At 38.3% G+C, this 27,613-nt stretch overlaps 2 protein-coding genes across 2 annotated transcripts in view; both read right to left on the reverse strand.

Moving 5' to 3' along the window:
- Nucleotides 1-4,731: 4,731 nt before the first annotated feature.
- LOC117157381 (short transient receptor potential channel 4) lies at nucleotides 4,732-17,959 on the reverse strand. Its single transcript, XM_033335396.2, has 12 exons — nucleotides 17,924-17,959; nucleotides 17,538-17,675; nucleotides 11,955-12,289; nucleotides 10,705-10,900; nucleotides 10,370-10,546; nucleotides 9,610-9,880; nucleotides 9,420-9,525; nucleotides 8,033-8,334; nucleotides 7,369-7,620; nucleotides 6,325-6,440; nucleotides 6,084-6,242; nucleotides 4,732-5,021 (listed from the first exon to the last, which is right to left on the reverse strand). Exons 1-12 carry the CDS (start codon nucleotides 17,957-17,959, stop codon nucleotides 4,851-4,853), a joined length of 2,259 nt encoding a protein of 752 aa, XP_033191287.1. The 3' UTR covers nucleotides 4,732-4,850.
- Nucleotides 17,960-18,932: 973 nt separating this feature from the next.
- The window catches only part of hh (hedgehog signaling protein), an 84,288-nt gene continuing 75,607 nt past the window's right edge, over nucleotides 18,933-27,613 (reverse strand). The window contains exon 3 of the mRNA XM_033335290.2: nucleotides 18,933-22,518. Within this exon, the coding sequence (XP_033191181.1) occupies nucleotides 21,833-22,518 (686 nt within the window). The 3' untranslated portion in view covers nucleotides 18,933-21,832. The remainder of the gene's footprint in view (nucleotides 22,519-27,613) is intronic.

Consider the following 27,613-nt stretch of genomic DNA (forward strand, 5'->3'; position numbering starts at 1 on the left):
CATTTGGAGGTAAAATTTATTTTAGAAGGATTCCTCCGCGTATCTGCAGAAAGCTGTTACATCACGCAATTGGTACGATTTCTGCAGTTACGCTTGTAATTGGAACAAAACGTGCGGAATATGCTCTACTTTCTATTGCTTCGTTAAAATGCACACATTGTACAATATTTTTGTATTAGAAAAATAGTTACACGTTAAATGTTCAGCTTGAAGTTCGAAGCTTTCTCGAGCGAGGCCTGTTGATTTTCTCGGAACTTGGTTCGTTTCAAGTCAACCGTTCGCTACGAACACTTGAAAAATGTACTAACAATATCGTCGATTCGTTTCGTAAAGTCGCAAGCATCGTCTGCACGGTACTGCATCTCGTAACTAATAAATTCCACGATATTATCTGGCAGAGCTCATTGCAAAAGAAAATGCCAGTCCATTTCTCCCATAATTACCCTACGCGCAGTTCAATAAGTTGGCCAATTGGAAGCTCCTCCCTCTTCCCTTTTTCTCGAACCGAACAAGATCCCTCGTTCATAGTTTCTCGCTCGTTTAACGAGTGTCTCTTCCGCCCCTTATCTCGGGTAACAGTAATCCTTGCTATCGTGTGGTCGTCTGGAAAAGAGGCAATTTCTGAGGAGTCGAATTGCGCGCGTAGTGACCTCGTCAAAGCGAGGTCGGGATTTAGAGGGTGTGAGAGAAGCTTTGGGGTGCGGCGTGCGTGACATGCACCTTTCCACGGTCGTTTTATATTTCACCAAGCGAAAGCTGGCGCGACGCGAATGTCGATCGGAACGCCAAACGGCGAAATAAGTGGCCGGACTTTTATATATCGTACACGCGTTGCTCATAAATGAGAATTATTGCCGTGGTCGTTGATGCATCGGAGATAATATCGAGAGAAATATCGCCAGCGTGGACCTTTTTAATTTGTGTCTTTCCTTTTCTTTTTTTATTTTCGCCCCTCTTATTTCCCTCTTCTTCTTCATCTCGTCCGCTCGATTTTATATCTGCGGTTAACGTAGCCGTGGAAAGATGTGACTAACAACTTGAAACTTCGAAGGACTGAAAGTTTGTTTCAAGCAATTTTTACGTCTTCGTTCAAAGAATGCGACGCAATATGCTGCAGTTTCTACTTAAATTCTCCAACGACAAATGACATAAAGAGGCGTGTGTGTGTGTGTGTGTGTGTGTATGTGCGTGGAAGTGAAATTTTAGGTGAAAGAATATAGTTCATTTTTCAAGGGATGGGAACAACAATAATGTTTTAGAACGATCAACAGGCTAATTTTGCGAGATCTATTTTACGTGGAATAGTAGTGGGCTGACCTGCGCCACTATGATCCTCCATATCGGTAACTGTTTCTTCATCATTCTAATATGTTGTTACGTATATAACGGTGATCTAATACAAACTATTGCGAAACCATCGCAACTTTTCGCGTCAAGAACGCTCTATCGATAAAGCAATAATCGAGGGAAGCGGCGAGCGTCCTAGATTACTGTCACTTATGACGTTGGCTCATCTACAATATTACGGCTAGCTAATGGATACACGAACGCGTCTCGTTATATCGAATATCGCTTATCCAGCTGGGCGACCAATTTCGTTGTTTAAATGTTGATATTATGTCACGAAGAACGAAGAAAAAAGAAAAAGCTGACGCCAGGACAATTTCAGACGGTCGAGTTCACTTCTCTGGCGAGTCTTCGGTTCACTTCTGCTCGAGTATCGATTCGTTCGAGTGCTCTGTTTATATTCTTATATCCCCGTATTATGCTTCCTGTGACACGTTTTTCCTTTCTTCATCTGTTTTTTCTATTTTTAAACTTTTTACCTTTCTCTTTCTCAAATCATTACCTGGCTCCTGACGTCGATCGATTGATACGATTTCCGGGGGTTTGCTCGCTCGGCGAATACGTTGCCCTTGGTTACAGCGTTTTACAGTTAATGGTGTTTACATTTTACGTCGACGTTGATTTCAATTTGCCCGAAGCGCTCTCAACATGGCGGAGACGGTTGAAGGGGTTGAGCAATTGACGTTGACACGTTGGTTTGATACGGCCAGGAATTAAAAGAATATTTCACGGATTCCATCGAGAGGCGATATTTTATGAGGCGAGAAGTTTTCCACAGCCAAGTTTCTTCCTTTGATTTGATTACGTACAGCAGCTCCGACATTCGCCGATGTAATGAATTGTTCGACGAGCGAAGAAGTTAATGGCATTTTCCTAAAATTGAACATCAAGTTTTGTTTCGTAAATAATGCTATTTAATAAAGGAAGAAAGAAAAATGAATTGCGACTTCCGTCGAGAAATTTATTTGTCGAAAGTGGTTCGATCGAAAGGTCGATCGATAAAAGAGTTAGATGACAAAGTTCACATTTTACATTTTCTTTTCGGTTATTCGATGGAATGTAAGCTATTTATCCCTGGTTTTTCATTTCGATGTAATGCTATGTTTTATTAATATTCACTTAAAATTTAACGAAGAGGAAGAAAAATTCTGAATGAATTATATCTGAAATATCTTCTATGACAACTCTTCGATCATGTTAATTGCTGTGAATTATCCCTTGTTATAGAGCTATAATTTTTCCAAAGAACATACTCTCGGTCTTAATATAATTTTCATTTCTTCAAACAAAAGAAAGCTACATCGTTTTTAAGAAATTTCAATTTCTGTCAACGTTACAGTCTCATCGATTTATTCTCTAATACATTAACAAGCATGATTCTCCAACAATTGAAAGCTACTATATATTTCGCTTGAGAAATTTCAATTTTTGACAACGTTACGGTCCCACCGTTGTATTTTCTGCTACATCAACAAGTATGGTTTTTACAACATCAGAAACCTACATATATTCCGATTGAGAAATTTCAATTTCTGTCAATGTTTTATGGTTCCATCGTTTTATCCCCTGATACGTTAAGAAGTGTAATTTTGACGAAAAGTGCATTCAATTTTAACGCACGTTATAAATTTTCCTATTTCCTTTCACGCTGTATTTGACAAATATTTTAATTTCTGCCAGCATTATCGCTCTTTACCCAATGTCAATGTTTTATGGTTCCATCGTTTTATCCCCTGATACGTTAAGAAGCGTAATTTTGACGAAAAGTGCATTCAATTTTAACGCACGTTATAAATTTTCCTATTTCCTTTCACGCTGTATTTGACAAATATTTTAATTTCTGCCAACATTATCGCTCTTTACCCATAATTCTCCGCCAGGGATATTTCACCCTGTAGCTGTGCTACGCTTTTCGAGATCGAAACAACCGAAGAGGCGAAGCTCTCTAGCGGAAAGAGCTTTTAAGCCGTCTTTTCTTACAAGACGGACAGAAAAATCGTCGTCATAGGGTCCTGAATATTCCGCAAGACTGCGAAGGGTCGTTAAACCCTCTTATTCACGGGGTTTCTAGATGTTCCTGGTAGAGTGCGCGCGTTCTTTCCTACCTCGTATAAATACGTTTTCTTTCATCCACGGGCTCGCCACAGGAAATAGGCTTCACGCAACGACCACAGGATTAGATTCCTCCCACTTAGTTGATATGGATGGATCCTGGAAGTGGTTTCTCTGTTTCATTTGCGGCGGCTGACGTCCTAAATAAATTCATGTCGATACTACCGGCGAATTCTTACAGTAACAGAAGCTGCAACCGTTTCGTTAATGGGATTTTTCAACACGATTAATGTTTCCAACGAGACGCCGTGTACGCTGGGTGAATTTATTTGCGAAGCTGGCAAACAGAAATCGAAATAGGACAGAGAAATAGAATATGCGAGTAAAACGCAACGGTATTCCGCCGAACGGAATTAAAGTACTATTTGCGTTATAGAATTTATGTTATGAAACTGGAAAAAGAAAAAAGAAAATATATAAAACCAATGAAACTACTGGCCAGAGATTTATTTTCGGATTTGAATTTAAAATTGGAAAAAGGAACGGGGGAGATATATTCAACAGATTCGCCTTTCCCGTCAACTACGACTAATTTCTACGATATTACACGTTGTGGACAACGGTTGAACTTGCATGAAAGGAGGAACAGTATTCCGTAAATGTTCAAAAAAAAAAAGTAAATTTAATGATTCGCACGAGTGTGAATTTTGCCAATGACGGATTACACGTATCCTTCTGTATACATATTATTACAGCGTAATGTATGGCACGCATCAAACGAGCTCACGTTTTCATCGTAACAAAGCTAATAACATTTCCAGACTTTCCACATCATGAAAACGTCACGTAGTAATGGAAAATTTCCATTTCGCTGAAACAACCGGACGTGCTATGATAATAAGAAGGCCGAATTTATGCATGAATAATACATCGGCAAATCATCGGCACTGAAAATACGTTTTATTGCACAAGACATCCGCTATAGCTACAGTTGATTAGAATAATTCATCTTTATCCTTAATTTCGATCGTTTTCTTATTACTTGCATCGTTTAACTACGACCTTCGCAACATTTCAATCTCTGTTCTCGTCAAAGATATTCAAACAAAAAGCAGGAATCTTGAATAAGAAAAGAGCGTGGAATTCCTTCGAGGAATCTCGAGGATCGATGAAGCCGGAAGAAATTCTTTCTTCGAATGCTTTGCGCTCTTCGCCAATACAGTGAATTGAATTCACGCGCAGACTGCCAGTGTTTTCCCAAGACTGTGATATTTCTCTTCGATCTATCTGCTAATTACGATCTTCGTTCGACGATTCCGCGCCCACGTGTCGCGCGAGAAGAGAAGACGACGTTTTTGTTTGCTCGTTCGGCGTTAAGATAGTCGCGGTTGCTCGTCAAGTAGCTCGGCGGGAAGCTCATAGAAATCAATTTGGCCTCGTTGATTGTTTCATCAAACAGTGGTGAGAGCGTCTCTTAGAAGATTTCTCAGCTCCGCGATCTCTTTCGTTACCTTCTCCACCTCGTTCTCCTCCATTTTTTTATCCTTCTTCCGGAAGTAACGCTGTACCAACTGGGACATCACTATCGAGAACTCATCGTTGTTTTCCTCCGTTAAAGTTTCCTGCCAACAAGCAGAGAATGCACTGCTCTTAGCGGCAAAATATATTTGAAGATCGAAGGAAAGAGGAGCATCATAAATACGTTTTTAAAGATGTAATTCTTTTCAAATTAGCCGACAGATTGGCGATGTTTTGTAAGGTAGCCAGGGTAATTTAAAGGCGATTTAATTATTCTAATTTTATTACGACAAATGGCATTTTTTAACATTGTGAAGAAAATGGAGTGTAAATCAAGTAAGGGAACAATTTTGGTAATACGGAATTACTGAACTGTGAAACTTTTCTCCTGTGAAAAATGGAAAACGTGATTTATGATGTACTTCCCTTGCAGTCTTCATTTGTAACAGCAAGACAAGAGGATTATGCAACTTTTCTTTTCTTCTCGTGCCCAATTGATGCTCATTGTTATTTAAAATTCATCGTTACGTCGATTATGTTCATATTATGAAATATTTTGTATCGAGAAGAAATATCGTTAAAGGGATTGCGTGTTCTGAACAGACTAATCGAACTCAAGCTTAAATTAAAGGAGCTTGCATATGTAATTTAAATACATATTAAGAACAAGTTTTAAAATTCATTCGAAGTCCAGTTTAAACAACGTTAGAAGATCTTCTTCGTAAAAAGAATTTCTTAATCGATAAATGTATATTTACAAAACATAATTATGACCATAATAAATGATTCAGTGACCTGCGATTTCCTCATTTCAATATACTAGTAGAAGACTCTTGGTCACAAATAATAAAAGCAAGTGTCAGGTTGTCCCAAGAGTTTTTTCCCTTTTATAAGACAAAAATAGATGCACGATATCTTCTGTTTTATATTATTTTATTGAATCACGTATGATCCATTTTGTTCTACTGGAAATAAAAACAAAAACGTGCATCTATTATTTCCTTATAAAACGAAAGAGACATTACATTTCGGACAACCTGATACTTCTAAAGAAGCGGTAAGCTTGTCTTCTTTCAAATTGTTCAAGATACAAAATATACAAAAACGTTATTTGTATATTTGTACTAACAGCGCTGAAACTTTTACTAAATGCTAAATTTACTAACGATATAAAAACAGTGATGTGGATCCCATCGTGCACGCTTGTTTGACGTTGGTTTCAGCCATATTTTCAGGTACTCGACAATCGGTTGAATACCAACGTACGTTGGAATAATGTTAAATGGCGGTGGGAGTGTAGTCGTGAGCATGAAATCGACGTAAGTCTGGAAAGCGGATATTTAATTAGTTTGATCCTAGAATCTACTGTTTGCGAGTTAAAAAGCAACTATCGATTGTCTTTCGAACTTCAGTTCGCCCGAATGTCCATTCCACGATCACGTTCTCTGTGACTTCCGTCAACGTGTTGGACATGCATGCAATTAGCATGTTCAGTATCACGATCACACCGATGAAGGTGAATCCTGAAAAAGAGAAATCACAGTGGAGTTATTCAGAGCACAAGAAGAGCAAAAATATATTGTTAAATGAAAGATACTTTTGGGAATAATTTTCCAAAAATGATATAATGAAAGTTTTGTTTTAAAAATCAATAATAAAAGATAAATAATATATGTATTATTTATCTCATTTATGTTTGGAAGGTATTTTTCTCTTGATTTATTATTTATATTATACGTGAAAATGTTAAAATTTACTTTATTTTAATACATTAACGATCCTTTAACTACCTATAAATTATACGCGAAATTCATACATATATTTCTGTTTCATTAAACTGGAAGGCAGAATGATATTTAACATGAAATTTAATTAAAGCCGCAATAAATTGTTTTGTATTCCTTCCCCATAATGTCATCCACATTTTAACGTGGTATCTCCTTTCGCGTATTTTAAATGTACTTTGATCTCTTTTATATTTTGTATGTTACAGACTGTGTTCAGTAAAAAGATTTTAGATGTTTATTACTCATTTTCCACTAGTAACTGAAGGTGGAAAAATAGCAGGAGATTTTTTAGATATTATCCTATATCCCGCCTTCCTCCTAAAAGGAAAAAATTACAAATTTTTCTATTCTAAGAAATTGAACAAAAATTAAAAGTAAATGTAAAGTAAATGTTAAAATTAAACGTAATATCATGTAACTATACATATTTATTTTTCCTATTTTTCCCCATTTTTCATGAGTATTTCACTTTACTTTAGTTTTATTTGTCAGATATTAAAACGGTACGACCATCGGTAATGTTATAAATTACAAACTACAATGTTAGAGTTTAAAGTGATTAATAAATGGAAATATCGTTCTAGAAGACAAAGACTGGAATTTCAAGTGAACTTTATCTGGATTTCCCGACGAAGCGAAAAGGAAATTTAGATAAGCGTATTACCGGCGAAGGCTATATAGCCGATAACCTCCGTGAACGTGTGATGATTGATGATGGTCTCGTTCTCCGATTCCCCCGGAAGGTTCTCAATTATCACATCAGCGCTTTCGATGGGGCTCATGCAAAAAAGTGCCCAGAAAAGAGTCTTCAAGGTGGCTGAGAAATTAACGAACGAGCTGACCTGTTGGGTCTTGATTTTCGATTCATCGTCGATTTGAACCATATCCTCGTAATACTGATAAAGTTTACACGTGCCTAAAGGAGCGACAATGACAAACAATTCCATTATTAATTTTCTACAATATCGACGAACAAATCTTATGCTTACAATTTACAGATCAGATATTTTCCAGCGTCAATTTTGTCCAACTTTACTAAATACACCGAACTTTATTAGAGGAACTTAAACTTTCTATTTGACAAACTTTAATAAATTTCCCGAATAAATCTCAATATATTTCTATTTAACATCAATTGCTTTATTAATTCGACTATTCGTCTAATTTCACCCCGCGAAATCGAACAAGCTCTATGTTGAATATTTCCAGAGAAATAATTTTTATTTTCGGTATAAATTTAAACTGGAAATATCGTATAGCTGATATACAAAGAAGAAAGTAAGCGTTGACTTATAGAAAAAGAAACTTTGATAAATTACGAGTATTACCAGCGGTAAATGCAAAAATGATTATGCTGAAGAGAATGATGAATTTGACAACGTCCTTGATCATTTGCCCGAGAGAAAGTTGAAGTGGGCCCAGATGATAGTCCAGCTGACAGATGTACAATAATTTCAGGAAGGCCATTATCGTTGCCAGACAGTAAATTCCTTCGGCGATCAATGTGGGATCGTACTGGTTCCAATATTTCCTCTCCAATTCGAGCTGACCATTTATTCTCACGTCCAACGCAGCAGTTATCCAATACAGGAAGGTCAGAATAAAGAGGGATATCATGATCATCTCGAACCTGTCATCGTTTCAAATTTTTTTCGTTAAAGTGGTAATACAGAACTGTTACTAGAAAAATAGTGTGACATAATGGGATCTCGTTCGATCGAACGATCGAATAATTGACAAATTAATCAATGGAAAATTGACAATAGTTTCGCGCGAGAAGAATGAAGAAATGAGAATAGAAAATGGAAGAAAATGTTATGCTTTTGCACAAAGAAAGTTCTTTTGATATTTCGATTTTCGATTTTTAATATTTGTCAGTGTTTTAACGAAACGAAGTTACATTTAAATCACATACTTGAGATTGCATTCCAAGACTATCTATTCACATCATCACTACAAAAGCTCTATTTCCATATAATCAGTAGTTAGTCCAAAGAAAAATTCATAAAAATCACTTGGTTTCGTTGTTGTTACACAAGATCGTGTAACTCCCTTAAGTTTTCAGATTTCGGTTCGAATTCGATAATAAATAAAACAGAAATAATTGCAACTTATTTGTCCTATGCTTTTGTCATTATATATCGTTATTAGACTGCGAATGTGTATGCAACTTTAGATTTTTTAAAATGCAACTGAAAGAGTGGAAGCTAAATCTAGATCTCTTTAACTCACTAAATATCATAGCATGCGCTGTACATTGGACATTTTATACGTATCTTTGCATACTATCTGCATTCTGTATATTTTTACACTGTCAAACTTCCCATAAATCTCATAAAGAGCGCAGTCTAGTGATTGTATAGAATATGACATAACTTGAGAAATTTCGATAATTTTAATGTACAAAAGCCATACAGGAGGAAGTAATACGAAGTAATGCGAAATAATACGACGTAATACGACGTAATACGACGTAATACAAAGTAATAGCAAGTAATACGATTACGAAGTAAGACGAAGATGAAAAGCGGTACGATTACGAAGTAAAACGAAGATGAAAAGCGGTACGATTACGATGTAAAACGAAGATGAAAAGCGGTACGATTACGAAGTGAAACGGAAATAAAATGTTACACGAAGTAATTTTCATTTTAAATGTCGCCCATCGACGATATGAATTTGGTCGATGAATTTAGTCGGCATACAAAGTCATACCAATACCACGGTCCAGCGAAGAATCTCTTCGGTCCGTGTATTATGCACATACGAATCAACGACCAGGCGTACGACATCACGTAAATTATCAAAACCCAGACGTATACTGAGGAAGCAGCCGGAGGTGAGAAGTCAAGGCGCTACTGTTCGATTTCTGTTCGATCTGTCGATATCAGGTAATAGGGTATACCAGAGTTAGGCGGTCCACGAAGCTGTTCGGTTTTGTCTGCGTTCGATTGAAGAAAAACGATCAACAGAAACACCAAGTAGCTGGCGGTGGAGGAAATAAACTTGTTGACCGGTGATTGCCAAAATTTCGACCTCTTTGAATTCGGAGCGACCAAAACCACTACCAGAATCACCGGTAGCATGAAGACTCGCATTAGTATGAATAAAGACTTCATCCACGGGTTCATGATCTTCCATTCGTACCAGCCGTCGATCCACTTGCTCGTAATTAACTGCAAATTGAAATTTCGTCGTGTCTTTAACCAGAGGATTAACAAATATGGTAATATTAACGTTTAACTTTTACTGGGGCGGGATGCTATTTATGCTCGTCATTATATTGCTTCATTTTCAATTGTGTATAATATATTTAGATATATATTAAAAGTCGATAATTCTTGCGATTAACATAAATATAAGTTTGGAAATGGAAAAAACTTCCTAATTTGACTAATAATCTTTGGATTTCTCTAGCGAAATATTCTTCACGTATATTTCTCGCTATTTTAAAACACCTCTATTTTGAATCGTCACGCAGTTCTCGTCAAACGATACAATTTTACTCGATAATTATGAAGACACTCTGACGTAGCTCGCGTTTACAATTAATTGTTCCGGCATCGTGAAATTAAGAATTCTTTCGCTAAATTAACGCCATTCTTCTAAAGTACTACTACATAGTGTACAAGTATGTTTACAAAGTATTGATTACTATCTACAACCTGTTGTACATTAGGATGAGCCACAAAGGTTCTCTGCGTATTGTGCAGCGCGAACAGTAGCCTCGGGTATATAAATTTATACGAATGGGCAAATCCAGTAGACTGTTTCAAGATGACTTCTACTTCGTCCACGCTTCTGGCGCAATCGATCAGATCGGTCGCGAACTGCATCACGCTCTATGAAAACAACGACACATTCTGTTAGAACTTGTTCGATAGACGAAGGATACATTTTATAAGAATTTATTCCAAGAGAATGACACGTTCTACGATAAATTTATCCTGGGAGAATGGCACACTGATCAATGGATTTTTATCTTCAAAAGGAAAATAACCTCAGAGAGTTCTATGTATTCGTGGTAAAATTCTCTGACGAAGGAGGCGGCTTTCCGTAGCTCGTAAGACAAATTGAACGCCTCCAAAATCGGATCGTCGACAATTTGACATATGTACGCTGGATTTGTTACTGCCTTGTACGAGAATAATCGCATCCTCTCTATCGCAAGAATGTCGCTCCTCTCTCGTTCTCTTCTACGCTATCGAACAAGAACATAGTTTAACTTCATTTCTTTGATCGAATCTCTTTTCGTTCTTCTTCTACGAAACTACAATTCTTCGCAGATTCTCCGTAAACGCGTAAAGATCCGCGGCATAATCGTTGGTTATCAAAATTTACAATTAAGAACAGTCTTTGAATCCAATGTATTCAGCATGAACAAATCACGATGAACAATTCAACGTTCGATTTAATTCGGACCGCAAAGCGTTAATCAGGCCCAGTTATGCAGAACCCTGTTCAACCCAGAAAATTACAAAAAGTTAGTCGAGCGTAGTATACAGATTTCCCAGGATGTTGTTATCCTTATCGCGTAAAAAATTTCGTTTAAAATTATCGCGTAAAAAAACCCATAGAACAGCTCTTACGTTATAAAATTATTAAAATTATCAAGCTACAATCCTTTCTTAGTCTTATAGCTATTTTGCAGAAAACTTCCAAACCAGTCGGTCGGGCAAAACGAATTCTCCAATCCTCTTAAAATAATAAATCCAAAGAAAGTTATCCACGGTGGATATTTCAACATTATGAATACTTTTCCGAATCTACCGATGTTTTCGTCGATTGGCTAATCCATATCAGAGACAAAACATAAAAATTTGCAAGAAACGAGGTGCCTCGTTCTCTCGGGTCGTTTACATTTTCATGATAATTTAAACAGCGACGATAGGATCGTTGGTGATACAGATATCTTCAAAACGCTTTGACTCCGACGTGGACCTTCCTTCGTTAACCGAAGCCGAATTTGCTGAATAATATAATATACCCATCCACGAACAGTAAGTAAATATTTAAAATAATATTAGTTACGTTACACGCTACGTTTAACAAGCCGCGAAGAAGCATCGTGGAAGAAACAGCAGAAATAAAATGTATCCAGTGCGAGCGGAGCTGAATCTCGTCGAAGATGAAAATGTTTCGACTACGATTTTCTCTAACTTTCGAATCATCGTGAGTTGCTACAGGGTTCTGCGTAAAAGGGTCCGTTTACTCTTAACGTTGATTAATTCTTTTTCTTTTTTTCCCTACTTGCACTCTACGCAATTGCAGCTAGGCGGATGAGGTTTCGGAAGGAAGTGAAGCCTGTTTCGAAGCATACTGATCATCTCGAAGTGTCCGTATTGAGCAGCGATCGCCAGTGGCGTGGCTTCGTCCGGGAAATCGGCGCTTCGCGTTATACCGGCGTACTCCAATCCAGGTGACAGATCGTTCAGTTTGTTCAAAATAATCATGGCGATTTTTATCTCGTTGTCCCTGATGGCGTGTAGATGCGCGTCACTCGGATCGATGTCCGGATGAGTCAGGAGATACTCCACCATTGGCGTGTTCCTGTCACTAACCGCGATGTGAAGCGCAGTGACACCCTGAAAAAAGGCCATGACCTCTCGTTAGCGAAAAAAAAGAAAAAAGAATCTCGTGTTTCGTTCGGGAGAAAGCTCAGAATCATTCGTGACACGTGTACCTTGTTACAGACGTATCTCGTTCATTTTTAGCCTTCGAATTTTTACGTATCTTTCTTTCGGTGTGCAGCAGGTGCGTATAAAGGTTTGGAATTGCTTTTTTTTTTTTGTAATCGGTGTTTTTAGTTTTTTTTTTTAAGAGATTTTTTAAGGTATGGTATTCGAGGATATTGTATGGTTTGATATGATACTTTGGGAATTTTTTACGAGATAGTGGGAAAAAAGTCGGAAGAGGTTTGAAATTGTTTTTGTGCTTTTTTTTATGTTCGATGTTTCGTGAATGTTTTGACGTGATAACGAAGAAAGAGATACAGTTATCGTCGAAATGGTCTGCGATTTGTATATTTCATTGCGATACAAATTTTCACATATCTTTCTTTTATTTTTTCTTTTATGAGGTGCATCTGACGCGTCTCCAATTCTGTAATCTGTTACGTTACTTTCGTACGTTGAAGGTTTGCCTGCTCAATATTCACCTGGTTTGCGTTTTACTCGATCTGAGATTCCACCTCGATGACGTCCAATACGCTTTCACTTGGCGTATTTTCCTTGAAAACGAAGGAATGACAAATTTCGACGTTTCGTCTTTACTCGCGTTCGTCAAATTTCATTCACAATTTCGTAGGTCAATAACCGTTCCTAATAGAAGATAATCTACCAAACACGTAAAAGAGGAACACAGAAGAAGAATTTTCATAAACCTAAAATAACAGGATTCCCAAGACCCTAAAAGACTCATAAAAACCACATTCCTCTCCCTTTTATCGGTCCAAGTACCATAAATAGACACTTTCCTGCCCTTGGCCGGAATCTAATCGTCAAATTCCAGATGTATTTCATAAAGATCCGCAGTCCAGTCGCAACGCTCGTCTCTTTAATTTATAGCCAAGAAGAAGAAAAAGGCATTCGACTAATTTCTATGCACAATCAGAGAAAGAAAATTCACACATTCGTGATTCTATAGCATACATACATTGATTCCTGAAAGATTTCTATAATACAAGCGTTCGAGAATACTCTCGTGAACCATCGTATGTACTGATCTCTCGTTCTCCGTGCTCCCTTACACAATGTCCATAATACTCAACAACAACGACGACGATCGACTTGGTTCTACGACAGAAATGCCCGACCATCGTTTTACGCGTGTCACAAAAAGGCGTTCCACGTATTTCCACGTGAATCACGGAATTCCTGTTCGCTTGTTGGTTCTCGTGAAATCGACTTTCCGACTTCTCTATATCTGCTCCCCTTTTTTCTCTCTCGTTCCTGTATCTTCCTCCTTTTTGCTTCCTGGCCCTCGATATCTTGGCCCTGTCCCTTTTCGTAGGAAGAATGGGACGACGACGTTTGTCGCCCATCTGCGGCGCGTTTAACAGAGGCGGCCACCGACAATGGGCTAACTCCATTGTTGCCGCCGACACACCGGTCACAATATTTCCTGATATCCTGGCTTTTCGGCCGTCTCCCAGGGGACACTGTGAAACCGACACGATCCCGCCTTGTGATATACGCCGCCTCCTAGGCCTTTTTCCAAAATCGAGTTCGACACAGCTGCCGATTTTTCGCGTCAGAACAAACACGAACGAGTCTCCGCTGTCGAAGCAATTAGGGCACCGACTGTTTTATTCGCAGTATTTGTGGAAGTCGTCGTACGTCAAATAAGGGAATGATAGGGGAAGGGGGCGAAATATATAGGTTGATTTTGCGCGGAAAAGGGAATTTATTGCTAACGGAGTGGTTCGATGGCGCGGTTCATTTAAATTTCATGTTTGGCCAATTCTTTTTGTGGGCTTTCGGTGAGGTTCTTTGAGCGAGTGATTTGTTGTTTGGGATTGTTTGGTCGTTTGGTGATGATTAATGGTTGCCAAGTTATGAAGAATTATTGCGAGAAGGATTGCAGGAGGAAGGATCGTGCTTGAGAGAGAAGCAGAGCTTGGGAATGTGCAACGAAACACGTTATTTTCGTATTTTGCTATGAGTAAATGACATTAAGTTTTAGGCTGATCGAAACTCGATTTATTGCGACGTTCTCGTGATAGATGCTGAGTTCTCTCCAGTTTTCTTAATTGAATGGAATTTTTGGATATCAAGCGTCAATTCTCGTTATCATCGAGCGTATCGTCAAATTCTTCACCTTCTTACGTATCTGACTGCTTAACTGTAATTTTGTATATCTCTAACGATATTACGTATCCGCTCCTGCAACGGGATATTCTCATAAATAGAACGTGGAGAATGTCCAATTATTTTAATACGCCGATCAAAATGAAACCTTGATTCGAACGCATCGTAAAACAGTGTCGATTTTCGAATTTTCATCAACGAGTATTATGTCGATTTTTTGAAGAACCGATTATTCTGCCGTAATCGTAAATGTCTCGAAAACTATTAAGAATTTGCTCGTATAATATGAAAAACAGAATACCATAACCTACCAACATAGAAAATTTCCTCTTTCACGTCTCTTCTAACAATATCTATCTTCATCTGATTAAAACACCATTCAACTACCGTTCTAGCCTAAAAAAATACATGAAATAAAGCAACCTTCTCTGCCGCTCAAATTTTCCAGCTGGCCCTGACGTCTTCGCGAATATTATATCGTATGCAAAAAACGAGAGCATCCTCCAGGTTCTTCCCAAAGTGCACGCGCACGCTCACGAGGAAGATGGCTCTCGCGGCGGACACGCGGCGGCAAGGGGATTCCCGGATGGAATTTACAGCGGGACCAGTCATTTGAATAATTTTTATCGGTCCTCGGCTGAAACCATTGTCTTGTAAAGGACGGCCTGAAATATGGCCGTAGATACACGGAGGCAAAGCGGTGCCAGAGCGCTTCTTTCGTTCCGTTTCTCTCGCGCCCTATCCCCTCCCTCTCTTCTCTTCCTTCTTCTTCGGCCTTCTCTTCACTTCTCTCGCCCATCTCTTCCCTCTGTTCCACTCTTTCGTTGTACGGTTTCTTCTTTCTCGCTTTCGTCCTCGATCGGCCGTGGCGGTGTCTTCTCGGCTCAAAGCGAAACGAGGGTTGGGCTTTTTGGGAACCCCGAAGAGAGGAGGACGACACGAACGTTGCCGAAGGAGGGGGTAACATTCCACGGGGGGTACGTGTATCTCGACGGGGTGAAGATCGGAGATAACGAGACCTCGTCTTGCTTTTTCTCATTCGGTTACGGTGCTTCTGCGTAAGAGTTTCGTCGACTCTTCGTTTCCCTCCACTCTTTCTTCTATTTGCCTTCTCGTTCTTCTCTTTCGTATGCTTCCCCGATAATGTAAAACTTGGCTTTTCCTACCTTCTGTCGTTTCTCGTTCTCTTCCGGATTTCTCGATTCTTCGTTTTTATTCAGCTCTTTCTTCTCTCAGCTTTCTCGCTCTTTTCTTCTGTACCTTGTTTGTTCACAAGTCCTGGCTTTTCTCACTTTCCCTCGTTTTTGATTCCGTAGACTTGTCGACTTCTGACTTTCCTCCTTAGTTCCTTGTTCCCTTATTTTCTAGTTCTTTTTCTAGTTTGATCTTGTTGTTTTTGATTCTGTAGTTTGGTCGATTCTAGTCTATCTTCTTTGTTTCCTCGATCTCTTCCTCTTCTTCTTCTGTTGTGTTTCGCCGATACTCTTCCTTTTTACGTTTCCTGGCTTAGATCAGTCTCTTTGGAATTTCTCTGTTTCTCACCGTATATTATCGATACTTTTTTGTCCGTACTGTATTTCTTCTTTCGACTTCATCGCTAGTGAGATCTTGTCTTCTTTTGCTCTCTTCTCCTGTTCTTGTTTCTTCGTCTTCTTTCTCTTCCTCGTTATACATGGCGTTTCTGAAATCGCAACACAATGAAAAAAGGAGCGATTCCTCGTGAGAAAGTAAGCAGAAAGTAAGAATAAAATTTTCTCATACAAAGCTTCGTTTCCGAGAATTGTATTTTACGTTCTCGACTTACTGTTACTCGAAGAATCGTTTCTTCTCCGATTGTACTACGATCTTGGAAACACCCCCTGTATATTTGCGTCGATCTTCCATTTTATCTTCATCGTTGCTCTTGTCCTCGTTTCTTCGTCCCCCTATTCTTCCTCATTGCGTGTTTCACCGATACTCTTCTGTCCTATCATTTCTTCTTTGATTCTGTCTCGCTTCTACAACTTCATTTCCGCTTTCGTTTCCCCATCCCCTTTTGCATCTGTGATATCCATATTTCTCAGTTCTTGTCTTCTGTTCTCGTTTCTTCATCTCTTTCTCTCTCTTCCGTTTCACAATTTTATCGATAGTTTGCTGCGATTTGGACAAAGAGACGGCGTTGCTGTTTGAACTTTTCGGAAAAGGAACGGCCCATCGCGTAAATCATCGGAAATGATCTCGGGAAAAGGGGTCAAGGGGAGCCGTGACACGAAGGAAATAGTCGGCGTGTCCACTTTACCTGCGGCCTTCTGCTGAATCGACACGTAAACGACGGACACCACTTACGGTTATGTTGTGGGAAACCGGCGATAGCAGATAAATCCGGCGATCTTTACGAGCTCCGACGAAAAGGGAAGCTGTTTTTCACCATCTTCCACTATATTTTTGCTACACGTTTTAAACTGCATGCTTGCAGTTGGTATACGAGAAGAGTCAGTAAACGATCATCGCATCGTGCGTATCATTGGATATCGTCATCGTCGTAATATCATGGAATAATTTTGAGGAAAAATTTGATACTGATCAGATCGATAATTTTCCGATTAATGAGATCCGCATAGTAACTTGATACAGAACGTGGTACAGAGAACTGCAGAGATTCGGGATATTTTGTGAAGAATGTTAAGCGAAGATGGCGCGAAAAATGCGTGTGTTTCAATGTATAATAAATCATATCTCTGTACGATCGCTTAATGTAAGTTTGGAAAGGAAGCTTTAATAACGATTGTAGTGCGAGTTATTTATTGAATCTACGATGAATTATTTTTAGTGTAACCGATAATGTCTCGCACGCAACGATATTACAATCACGTGATACTTGAAAAACTAGTAAATTTACGATCGATCGATAAATTAAAATTAGAAGAGACTCTGCTTAAAGGTAGGTACTAAAGGAATTAAAATACACGGCACCTTCACGACATTTAATAACTCAATCGTTAAGTTCTTCGATGAAGTTGATAAAACGTCGCACTATTAATCTTACCTGAAAGTCAATAGCGTTGATATTGAATTGCGGATTATTTTCAAGAAACTCCCTCACGTCCGGAACATTCCCATGGGCGACCAATTCGAAAAAGTGTTTCTCCAGTTCTTGCAAGTATGAAATCGTCACGGAAGATTCCTGAAACGTCAATGAACCTGTCAGTGGCTCGTTAATGCTACACAATCGTAAGATGCTAAATCGAATTAAACTGGAAGAACGAGCTTTGTTTTATTTAATAAAAAGTACGAAATTTTCTATATTTTGTTAAAGGACGATCGAAAGGTAGATACAATTATTTAAAATAATTAATTATTGTAATAATTGTACGTTAAAGGAGGACCTATAACCTAATATAAAGGGTAGAGTTAATATTTAAAAATACTCACCCTTCGTAAGGTACCTTGATTTACTTCCTGCGACATTCTGAGCACGGATCTACCTTAATTACGTTCGAGAAAACGATGTTCGTCACGTTTTACGTGAAACGAGTTTGATGTAGTTTAGCTTGACGTGTAAATTTCATATAGAAAGAATGAACAAAGCAGCAACGATTCTCTTCGATTCAGACACGATCGCTTCGATCTTCGGCCACTTTTTAAATTATATTTCAACCTCGACCGATGTCTAGGAGGATAAATTAACTATCGCCTTCTTAAACCTGCGTTTGGCTGTAGTTTATCAGACTCGAAAATCTAAAAATAAGATAGATATAGTTTAAAGTAATTTTATAAAGCGACGAAACGATCCTCGAACTGTGCCATTATCTTTTACTACTGTCGTATTATCTCATCCATATTTAGCAATATCTTTATAATTATAATCGAAACTTAACGCATACGTAGATGTTTCGAACGAAATCAACTTGAATCACAGCAAATCGGAAACAATTCAAGATTGGAATTAGCATTTCGGCGATGCGCAAAGAGATATAGGACTCTGATCCCCTATGAACGTTCGTTCAATTTTCTTTCTACTTTTTACGTTTATATAAAGCTCCCTCAAACAATCAGCAATTTAAAATAGAAGAAAATAAATACATATTCCGTATATCTGAAGATCATTTCATTAATGAAATCATATCCCTTCGTTGTTCAATAACTTTATAAAATATCTATCAATAATGAATTCTTAAGAAAGCAAGAAAGAATAAGAAGAAGGTGGAAGACAATGATGGGACATTGGTTTCTGCTGTGTTTAATGATGTAATTCAATCTATCGATGGTGTATATACATAATTTATAATTTGTTTTCGCTACGTACAAATAAAAATAATAATAATAATAATAATAATAATAATAATAATATAATAATATTAATAATATAATAATATTAATAATATAATAATATAATAATATAATAATAATAATAATTACTATAATATATAAATTTCTGCAGATAACTTAGGCGTCGATGCAGTAACCTCTCTAGCGTGAAAATGAATCATTCTCAGCCAATTCCGGATAAATCGATGATGTTTGAAAAAATCGAATATGCGATATCTCACACTACGGATTCCTGTACATCGAGGGGAAGAGAAAATCGTTGTTTCGGGTTTATAGGTGGCGTTAAATGCAGCAATTCTATACGGGATACGATTAAAAAAAGATCGAGTTGAGGGAAACGCGGCGCTCGCAGAATTCTACAGAAGAAAAAGAAACTGGCGAACAGCGGACTATGTACAATGATTCTTTCCTTTTTCTACGCTTTTCTTCGTTTCTTTGAAGCGTTCCTAATCTGTTCTTCTTCGTTTTCTTCTTCTTCTTCTTCTTCTTCTTCTTCTAGGTCACTTGGGGAAAAGGTAACGGGGACGTAATACTTTTTTTCCGTTTTCTAGTTCTTTCTCTTTTTTTTTTTTCTAGCTTCTTCTGCTACTTTGCATACGTATACACAGGGCACCAAAAGCGCGAAAAGAAAGCATCGATCGACGAACGAACGTCAACGTTTAGTCTCTATAAATAAATTGTTTCTAACATTAGAATGCCGTATTAGATGAATGAAAGTCGACGCTACTTTCGAGGCAAGAATTGGGGGCGAGAAGCGATTAAAAGGTATAACGTGTTGCAACGAACATGAACGTGTCTCTGTGATTTGGCTGAATAATTTCAATCTTTGCCTATAACTCGTTTACATAGTACGTTTGTAATTTGCATAAGCGGTATTAGAAACATATCGTGAATCGTCTTATTCATCATTTCATTAACAAAATTTCATTATTATTTTCAAAGGATTCGTAGGTAAAAAATCGAGTACTTTATCCGTCTTTACGTGTAATACGTAATATTCTTGGCTTAAGTACGCGTCTAATTAATTTTCGAAATATTCGAAGCACAAAACGGTGCCGAATTTTTAAACAGAATTATGTTACATCATAAATATTCTAAGGCAAATAATGTACATCTTCGTAACTTGATAAATGTTTCACGTAAATATTTTTAGGAATAAATAATCAAGATTGTACTTCTACAATTTTTAATAAAAAAAAGTCTTAAAAATTTTGTACATGTAATAATATTTTTTCCGTATGAACGATAATTTATACTTCCAATAATCACAAAAAGTAATTACACACACAGACCGAAATGATCCTCTAAGATCCTCCGTTGTTTTTCCAAATATTGAAAAATATTAAAATATTATTAAAACTTTGATCAAGACGTCAAGAAATAAATCACGAACATGATAAAACCTGTTCTGAAAATTTATGGGAAGTATACGTATTTTACGAGAACGATAAAACGCAGAACCGTGAACACATAAAAATCAATTATTTCACAGAATACGTGGCACGAATGAACACGAATATTTTATCGCGTATTTCATGAAAAATAACAAACTATATTTTTACATAAGTTCAGCCAAATACTTTTCACTCGCGTCACAAAGTACAAAACGGGGCATACTTCTCAAGTATTCCAAGCATCTCGTCGAACATCGACCCTTTCATCCTAACAAAAGTTCCATAAATAAATTTCAAACACGCACTATGTCCCTTTCGTTCGACTTATCGACGAATTCGTCGCAAAGTTCCATTCTAACCGGGCTTCGTAAAAGATCCATCTCATAATCCGAAAAAACACGATTCGCGCGCAAAAATAAAATTCGTCGAGGAAGAGCGAGAGAGAGAGAGAGAGAGAGAGAGACACAGACAGACAGACAGACAGACAGAGACAGAGAGAGAGACAGACAGACAGAAATGAGACAGAGAAAGCCAAAAATGAAGAAAATTACAATAATTATATTATATATTCGTATTATACACACACTATACCAAGAGCACAAGCTTCTTCGCTTCTAAAGCTTCGTTTCAACTCCATCCTCTCGATAATAATACCTAGTATACTACAAGTTAATTCAATGAATGGAGGAGAGGTCACTGGCCAGAACAAATTTCATTTCTGCATGCATCTTCGACTTCGAGCTACGCGCACAGTCCACGCATCGAGTACATTTCTCGATGAAAAATGAATAAAAAAAGAAGAAATCCGATCCTAGAATAAAAATTCAACAGAAAGAGACAAACGATCGTTTCGTTCGTTTATTCCATTATTAACAACCAGGATCTCTTCTTTTTACGACACAGGAACACGTGCGTGGACCTTTCACGTCGTCCAGTATTCGTCCATTCGTTCGTTTCTATCTTTATTATCATTTCGGTTCAACTTGGTTTTGAGACACACTGAATTTGTGGCTTCCTTTCCTAACATATGAGGTTGTTTAACTCTCAACTATAGACTAAATGTAAGTTTTCATATCATTACCACAATTTAGCATGCAATTTTAAAAGCTTCAACGCTTGATCATCTTCCATTCTAAGAAGCCTCGTCCTTTGTTTTCTAACTAATTCTAATTCAATTCTATTCTAATTCAAAACAGAGAGATTTAATAAATAATCCAAGGGACTATATTGGTACATGGTAATATTAAAAGCACCAACATCTGTGATTAAGGGTTAACACGAGTAGAATCCAAAAAGTACTAGTTTTCTAGCTACGTTATATTTTCGTTTTCTACTTGTTGCAAACTCTCGTATATTCCAAGGAAGAAAGAGGAACAAATTCTTTGGGTTCCAAAACGAAGTACATCTGCAATTCCATTCCGATTCCACCTCAGTTCTTCCACATCGTTTTCCCCTGTACACGTGCATTCTTGTCAAGAGACCTCGAACGATCTTCCACATCCTTCGAAATCCTCCTTCGCCTGACTCCACGTGGGGCACTCGCGGACGCGTTTCGCAGTCCGTTCGACGAAAAAAGAAAGATAAAAGCCGAGAAGAAATCCTCTCGATCGACCTCGTCTCACTGATACAGTATCCTCGATGGCGTGACGTACGAGGAGATCCAATAGAGGAAGGACGCATATCCAAGTATGCCTTCTTGCCCCTTTCTCGAGTCCTGCCTCGCGTCCGTGTACCTGAGGTCCTCTGCTTCCAGGAGCCTCCTTTCGAAAAACTTTCTCACAGCGCTCCACATTCGGTACGGAAGGAACGCGAAGTGAGCCAGTTCCTGGTTGTCTACGAACGCGTAACAAGAAGCGACCACATCGTCCACTAACACCGTTCCCTCCATTGTTAAAGGAGCATAAATGCCTTCTTCGAGAACCAATCGATTGTCGATTACTTTGTCCCATCGTAGACGATGCTGAACCTCGTTTTCATCGGCTGGGTCTCTTACCAGGATCTTGTCCCCTGGCTGAACTCTGCCAGCGAATACCGTGGATCTGCCTTCGACCGGGACCAGGTGAGCTGGTGTCAGGGTGAGAACTCGACCAGATTCGGTGGTCAATCGGACGAATTGTCGCCTCTCGGCGAATGAACGGTCCAGGAAGGCTATTACTTCGCTGTACACGATGTCACCATGCGAGTCCAGGGCTGCGATTCGCTCACCAAGTTGCACTTGATCCAGCCGCTTCGAGGAACCGTCCGCCGTTCGCACCAAGCTTCTGCCCGGGAAGCAACCTCCGGATTTCGCCGCTGACGATGATTCTGAAAGAAGAGAGTGGTTGATTAGAAAACGTGAAGTTTTTGGAAAGGTTTCTACCAAGGTTTTTCGCAAAGATTTTTTACTGGTAACATTGTTGGTGTTGATTTATCGTATGCTGTTTGGTTAATGCGATGAATGTGATGAATGAATGACGAACATATTTTTATTATATTTCAGCAAAATACGAAAAAGAAGTGGGAAGGTTGCGACTAAAATTTCGCTTCGATAAATGGAATTCTACTGTATATCGTTTATTATAGACATAAAAAATAGAAAATTATATTTCTTATGCTTAAAAAATAATGTTCGCGTTTTTCCTCCATGCTTCTCGATTTGGATACTTTCATTAAAAAAGTATAAAATGAGGTACAGTTACGAGAAAAGAGAACGATTTACGATATCATTGTTAAAAGAGAATATTTTAAAAAGTCTTTTATAGTATAAAATATTATATAAAATACTTCTATTTTGGACAATCATTCTTCCTATATTTCGATCTTTTAATCGAATCTCCGTCGCCCGAATAAACTTGCGAGTCCCAATAGAACAGATGAAAGTTGATTCGTTTTTTGGGATGATCGAAAATTGAATTGCGCGAAGGAGATTAACGAAACTGAAGTATCGATTACTGCGACTCTGACGTCGATTTTGGGGTGATTCGATTGTCGAAATAGAAAAACCGAACAACTTCCCATTTGGACTTCCAGTGAACGTCACGCTGAATTCTAAAGCGCGAATTCGTACGATCATATTTCATTGAAAGAAACGCGAGTTCATAAAATTTCGATGAATTTTCTCTCCTACACGGCAATCGATACGATTGTCTTTTATTTGAAAATATATAAACTTAATACGTTCAATGCATCGACATTGCTTTTTCTTTAATATTTCTCAACGATCGAGCGTGTATTCTAAAAAAAAAAAGAAAGAAAAATTGAAAGCAAAGGAATTTTTCTCAATCTTCCTCCTCGCGGAAGCTAGAGACCATAAAAAATCTTCTCGCATTGAATGCGTTGATCGTTCAAGTTTCAAATCGTAATAGATGGTACCCTGAATTGCAGCAAGGAATATACACACACGTACAGCTATCAAAACGTAGACTACGAATGCATAAAGATTCCCCCAATTTTCCCTGCGTCTGACGTGAAAAAATATCTTCCCAGTCTACGTGGCTATTAGGGAGAGCGAAAAAAATATCAGAGGAGATGCATCGAATGATACCTCGTGGATAACAAGTCGTATCGACGTTGTCGCGGACAGAAATTTAAATTTAAATGAAGCCTGTCGTCGGTGGGTCGCAACAGCGCGATATAGAGAGCCACGTTCTCAGGGGAAATCGCGATTATTCCCGTCGAACAATCGTTATTACGAGGTACGACGGGGTAGTCGACAAGGGATGATTGCCACGAATTTCTCACGGTTAGCTCGTTACACATGAGGCGTTCTCAACCGTGTTCGATTCGTCTGGTCGACAACGACGACACCGCAGTCCACGGATCCGATTACCTGATCAAACCGGACCGGATCCCTTCCGGTTCGAGGCCTTCAACCACCGATGAATTCCGACGTTTCGCGGCGGAAAATCGCCATCATGTCAGAGAACGTCGTTGCGTTTCGTTAATTCACTGTAAGAGCGACACGAGCAGGGGAATCGAACGTTCTGAGAAACCAGTCTCGAACAGGATATTTGAAGATGGAAATTATTTGCAGGTGCTAAACGGTTCGAAATTGAGGATTCAGGTAATCGGTAAAAACGTCGAAGTGGAAAATATAGAGCTAATAGAAAGTTTGAAGTTGAGAACGAAGAGTCGGTAGAAAGTGTGAAGTTGAGAATGAGGAATCGGTAGAAAGTCTGAAGTTGAACATGAAGAGTATGGTAAAGAGCTTGAAGCTGAAAATGCGAAGTTAGCGAAGCTACAGCTGGCCGATCATCCTTTTCAGCAATTAAAAAGCTGGTTTTCATTTATAACTCAAGTGATAGTCGTCAGATTTTGTGCATGTGTGTATGTGTCTGACTACTCTATTTAACGAACGAACCATCTTTAGCTATGTTTCAAGGTTTTTCATCTTATTTGACTTGACGATGTTGGCAAACTGTATGTAAAATGTCTTTTTATCAAATACAGAATGCAACAAACGAACTAGAATAACCAGGAATAGGTTGATGAAATATTCAATAAACGAAATTAAAAACACTGGAGGGGTTGAATCTTCCACAGAAATTTTATTTTTCTCTTATTCTCAAATTTTCTTTATATAGAAGTAAAGCGGAGGATGAATTCGAAAGACGTGGAAGCTTGTTCGTAGAATTATTCGACACGTCGTTGCACAAGTGGGTTGAGCATGGAATTGATTGGAAGAAAGTTTAGGGGAGATCGTGAGAAAGATGGAGAATAGCGATTGCGTGAATTGTCGCCAAGGGATTGGGTAAGCTGATTAACCCTCAGACATCCGATGGGGTGAATATCACGCAGCTAATATTGAGTCAGATACGATAACAAAATCTTTTCCATACTTCAAGTTTTCTTAGATCAACCGATAGTAAAAAACATTGTGGTATAGTTTAAAATCAAGTTGAAAACATTTTGTATGAATTTCCAAGCCATCGTGCGTTCCCACAATTACATGTTTTATTAATTTTCTATTGATCCCTCCGTTATAGTTTGACGAAGAATAATTTTCCATGAAAATTAAGCTCTACTACCCATACTGAATGATTTTCCTCGAATTAACCGATTTCTATCTTTTCTTCTCTGTTTCTTCTTTCGATTGATCGAAAGTTCAACCACATCAGACTACAAAATCTAGCAGAGGAGATATTTGGAGAATCTCGTAGAGAATCGTCTCGAGGTAAAATCTGTAGGCAGATCGGGCAAAGGATCTTGGAAGGAAATCGATCGATCGATCGATCTAGGAAGATGGATCAGAGAATGGAGCGAGGGCGTCGAAATCGTGATACGCGTGGCTCGCGTCCACAGACGATACCTGTTTCTCTTAACTGACCGTTCCCTTGGTCTCTCGAATATCGTTCTTTCGGCTCGTATCGATTTCGCAGCGATTGTTACGCTGGAATCTAATTTGAGCCGACAGGCAAGCCTAGATTTATTGACATTTATTTTGAAACTCGAGCCTCGGCCAAACCGACGAAACGAGCCTGCGCCCCCGAATCCTCGTGTTTGGTCCTTTTTAACGTTCCTTTTCTACCCGCGGTGTATGTAGCTTATGAGAAATTTCGTCCAACCATTCTGTGAACGTTTCTCGCTCGTATCGTCGCGTAACGAAAATTGACAACGTTGAATTATGCGATATCTGGCCATTTTATTACCTTTGTCGTACTTATCATCTTTACTTAAATCTAGTTGCACGCTGTCGGTAAAAGAAATTATGTTGGACAACGATGATAGAAAATGAACTGAAATATAAAATGCAAGAGGACCAATCATGTCAACCATGTAAGGCCGGAGAAACAGAAAATAGAAAGGCATGTACCAAGCGACTATACAATGTGTAGAGAAATCAGATCAACCACATTGAGGAATAAGAAATGGACAGAAACAATAAAAACCGCAAAGCGCATATTGAAACTAGCAAACTTCACAAAGGAAAGCACGAAGTCGAGAGATTCTTGCTTGGAAGAATAGAGAAGAGACCAAGAACAACGACGAAAACTGAAATAAAATATCAAAGACTGACAGCATATGCTCGCATACAGCATTGTAGCATAGAAATATACGTGCAGGCGCCTTAGCCGATATGTCTTAGAATAACGAGACGAAATGAACTAGAAGATATAAATATAATAATTTGTACGATATAATCTATATGATAAGGATATAGCTAGATATTTTAGATTTCTATAGATTCAGATAGACAATGTAACGAAGACTTAACTGTAAGGAATAGATTGCGATAGAAATAAAATGTATCAAACGTGCACAGGAAAGATTGTAATAGGCAGAAGCCTCGATGCTATAAAGAAATACAATACAGTACGATAGAATACAAATTTAGTTTCACATCTCTACTGTATCTTTTTTCATTTTTATTTATTTCTATCACAGTCGAACCTCCGTAACTCGAAAGCTTCTGTAAGACTAGAATTTTCTTCGTTGCTTTCTGCTCCGTTGCGAAAACCTTTGCAAGTGGCAATAAAACTTACTTCAACTCGAATTATTTGCCACATATCCATAGATGCATTCTTTTACCTCTGAAACTCGACTTTCGAATACTCAGAAGACCTCCACGAGTCCAAGTTTATCTCTACAAATCAAAGTTTACCTCTGTAAGTTCCAACTTCTATCGTCAGTGCTTCTGCAACTCGAAGTGTACTTATGCTACGTCCACAAGATGTGAGAAATCGATCATCCTGTATTGTCTTCTTTTAACTGTTATAGTTGTTCAAGCAACGCAAGACGACGCAGGCCGTTCCTCTGGTTCTTTGCCTTTCGATCACGGGCTTATCCATGGAAGCTAGTCGTTTTTCGTCAGTCGAGCGCGCAATTGCCATCATCCTCCGCGTCTTTTTCTTTTGCCATTCGTTTTGCCCGCGTTAACTTTTGCATACGTGTGCGTTGAACAAAGTTAGTTTCAAGGGGAAGCTTAAAGTACTAACATTTCCTGGAAAAGTGAACGTAACTGTGCCATTGTACGAAGCTTTCGCACGTCGAATTTTCGTTTGTGTTAGATCTTTATTTATTTAACTCTTTCCTTGAGCTTCGAATTACCGAGGTTCGACTGTATCGGTTTCTCTTCTTGTTCTTCCATTTCTATCTTGTGTCTTTCCGTTGAGTCACGTCTTTTCACGATTTGTGGATTTATAAATAAATAGAATCAAGTAGAAATATAATTTCTTATGGAATTTAGTTCGTACAGAATAGAATATTCTGTAACACGAATATTCTAAAGAATCGATATTATATGGAATCGCGCTCAATTAGTATTTCGATTGACTATTTTTAATTTCTAATTCCGCGGGGCAATCGTGGTTTAAAGTTTAAAGAGTATACTTAAATACTCAAATATATAATAAGAGTATATTTAAATACAAAGTTTAAACTTTGCAAAATATACATTATGTATATGCTGTATGAATAAGAC

The sequence above is a fragment of the Bombus vancouverensis genome, chromosome 15, assembly GCF_051014615.1.
Source record: "Bombus vancouverensis nearcticus chromosome 15, iyBomVanc1_principal, whole genome shotgun sequence".
Taxonomy (NCBI): domain Eukaryota; kingdom Metazoa; phylum Arthropoda; class Insecta; order Hymenoptera; family Apidae; genus Bombus; species Bombus vancouverensis.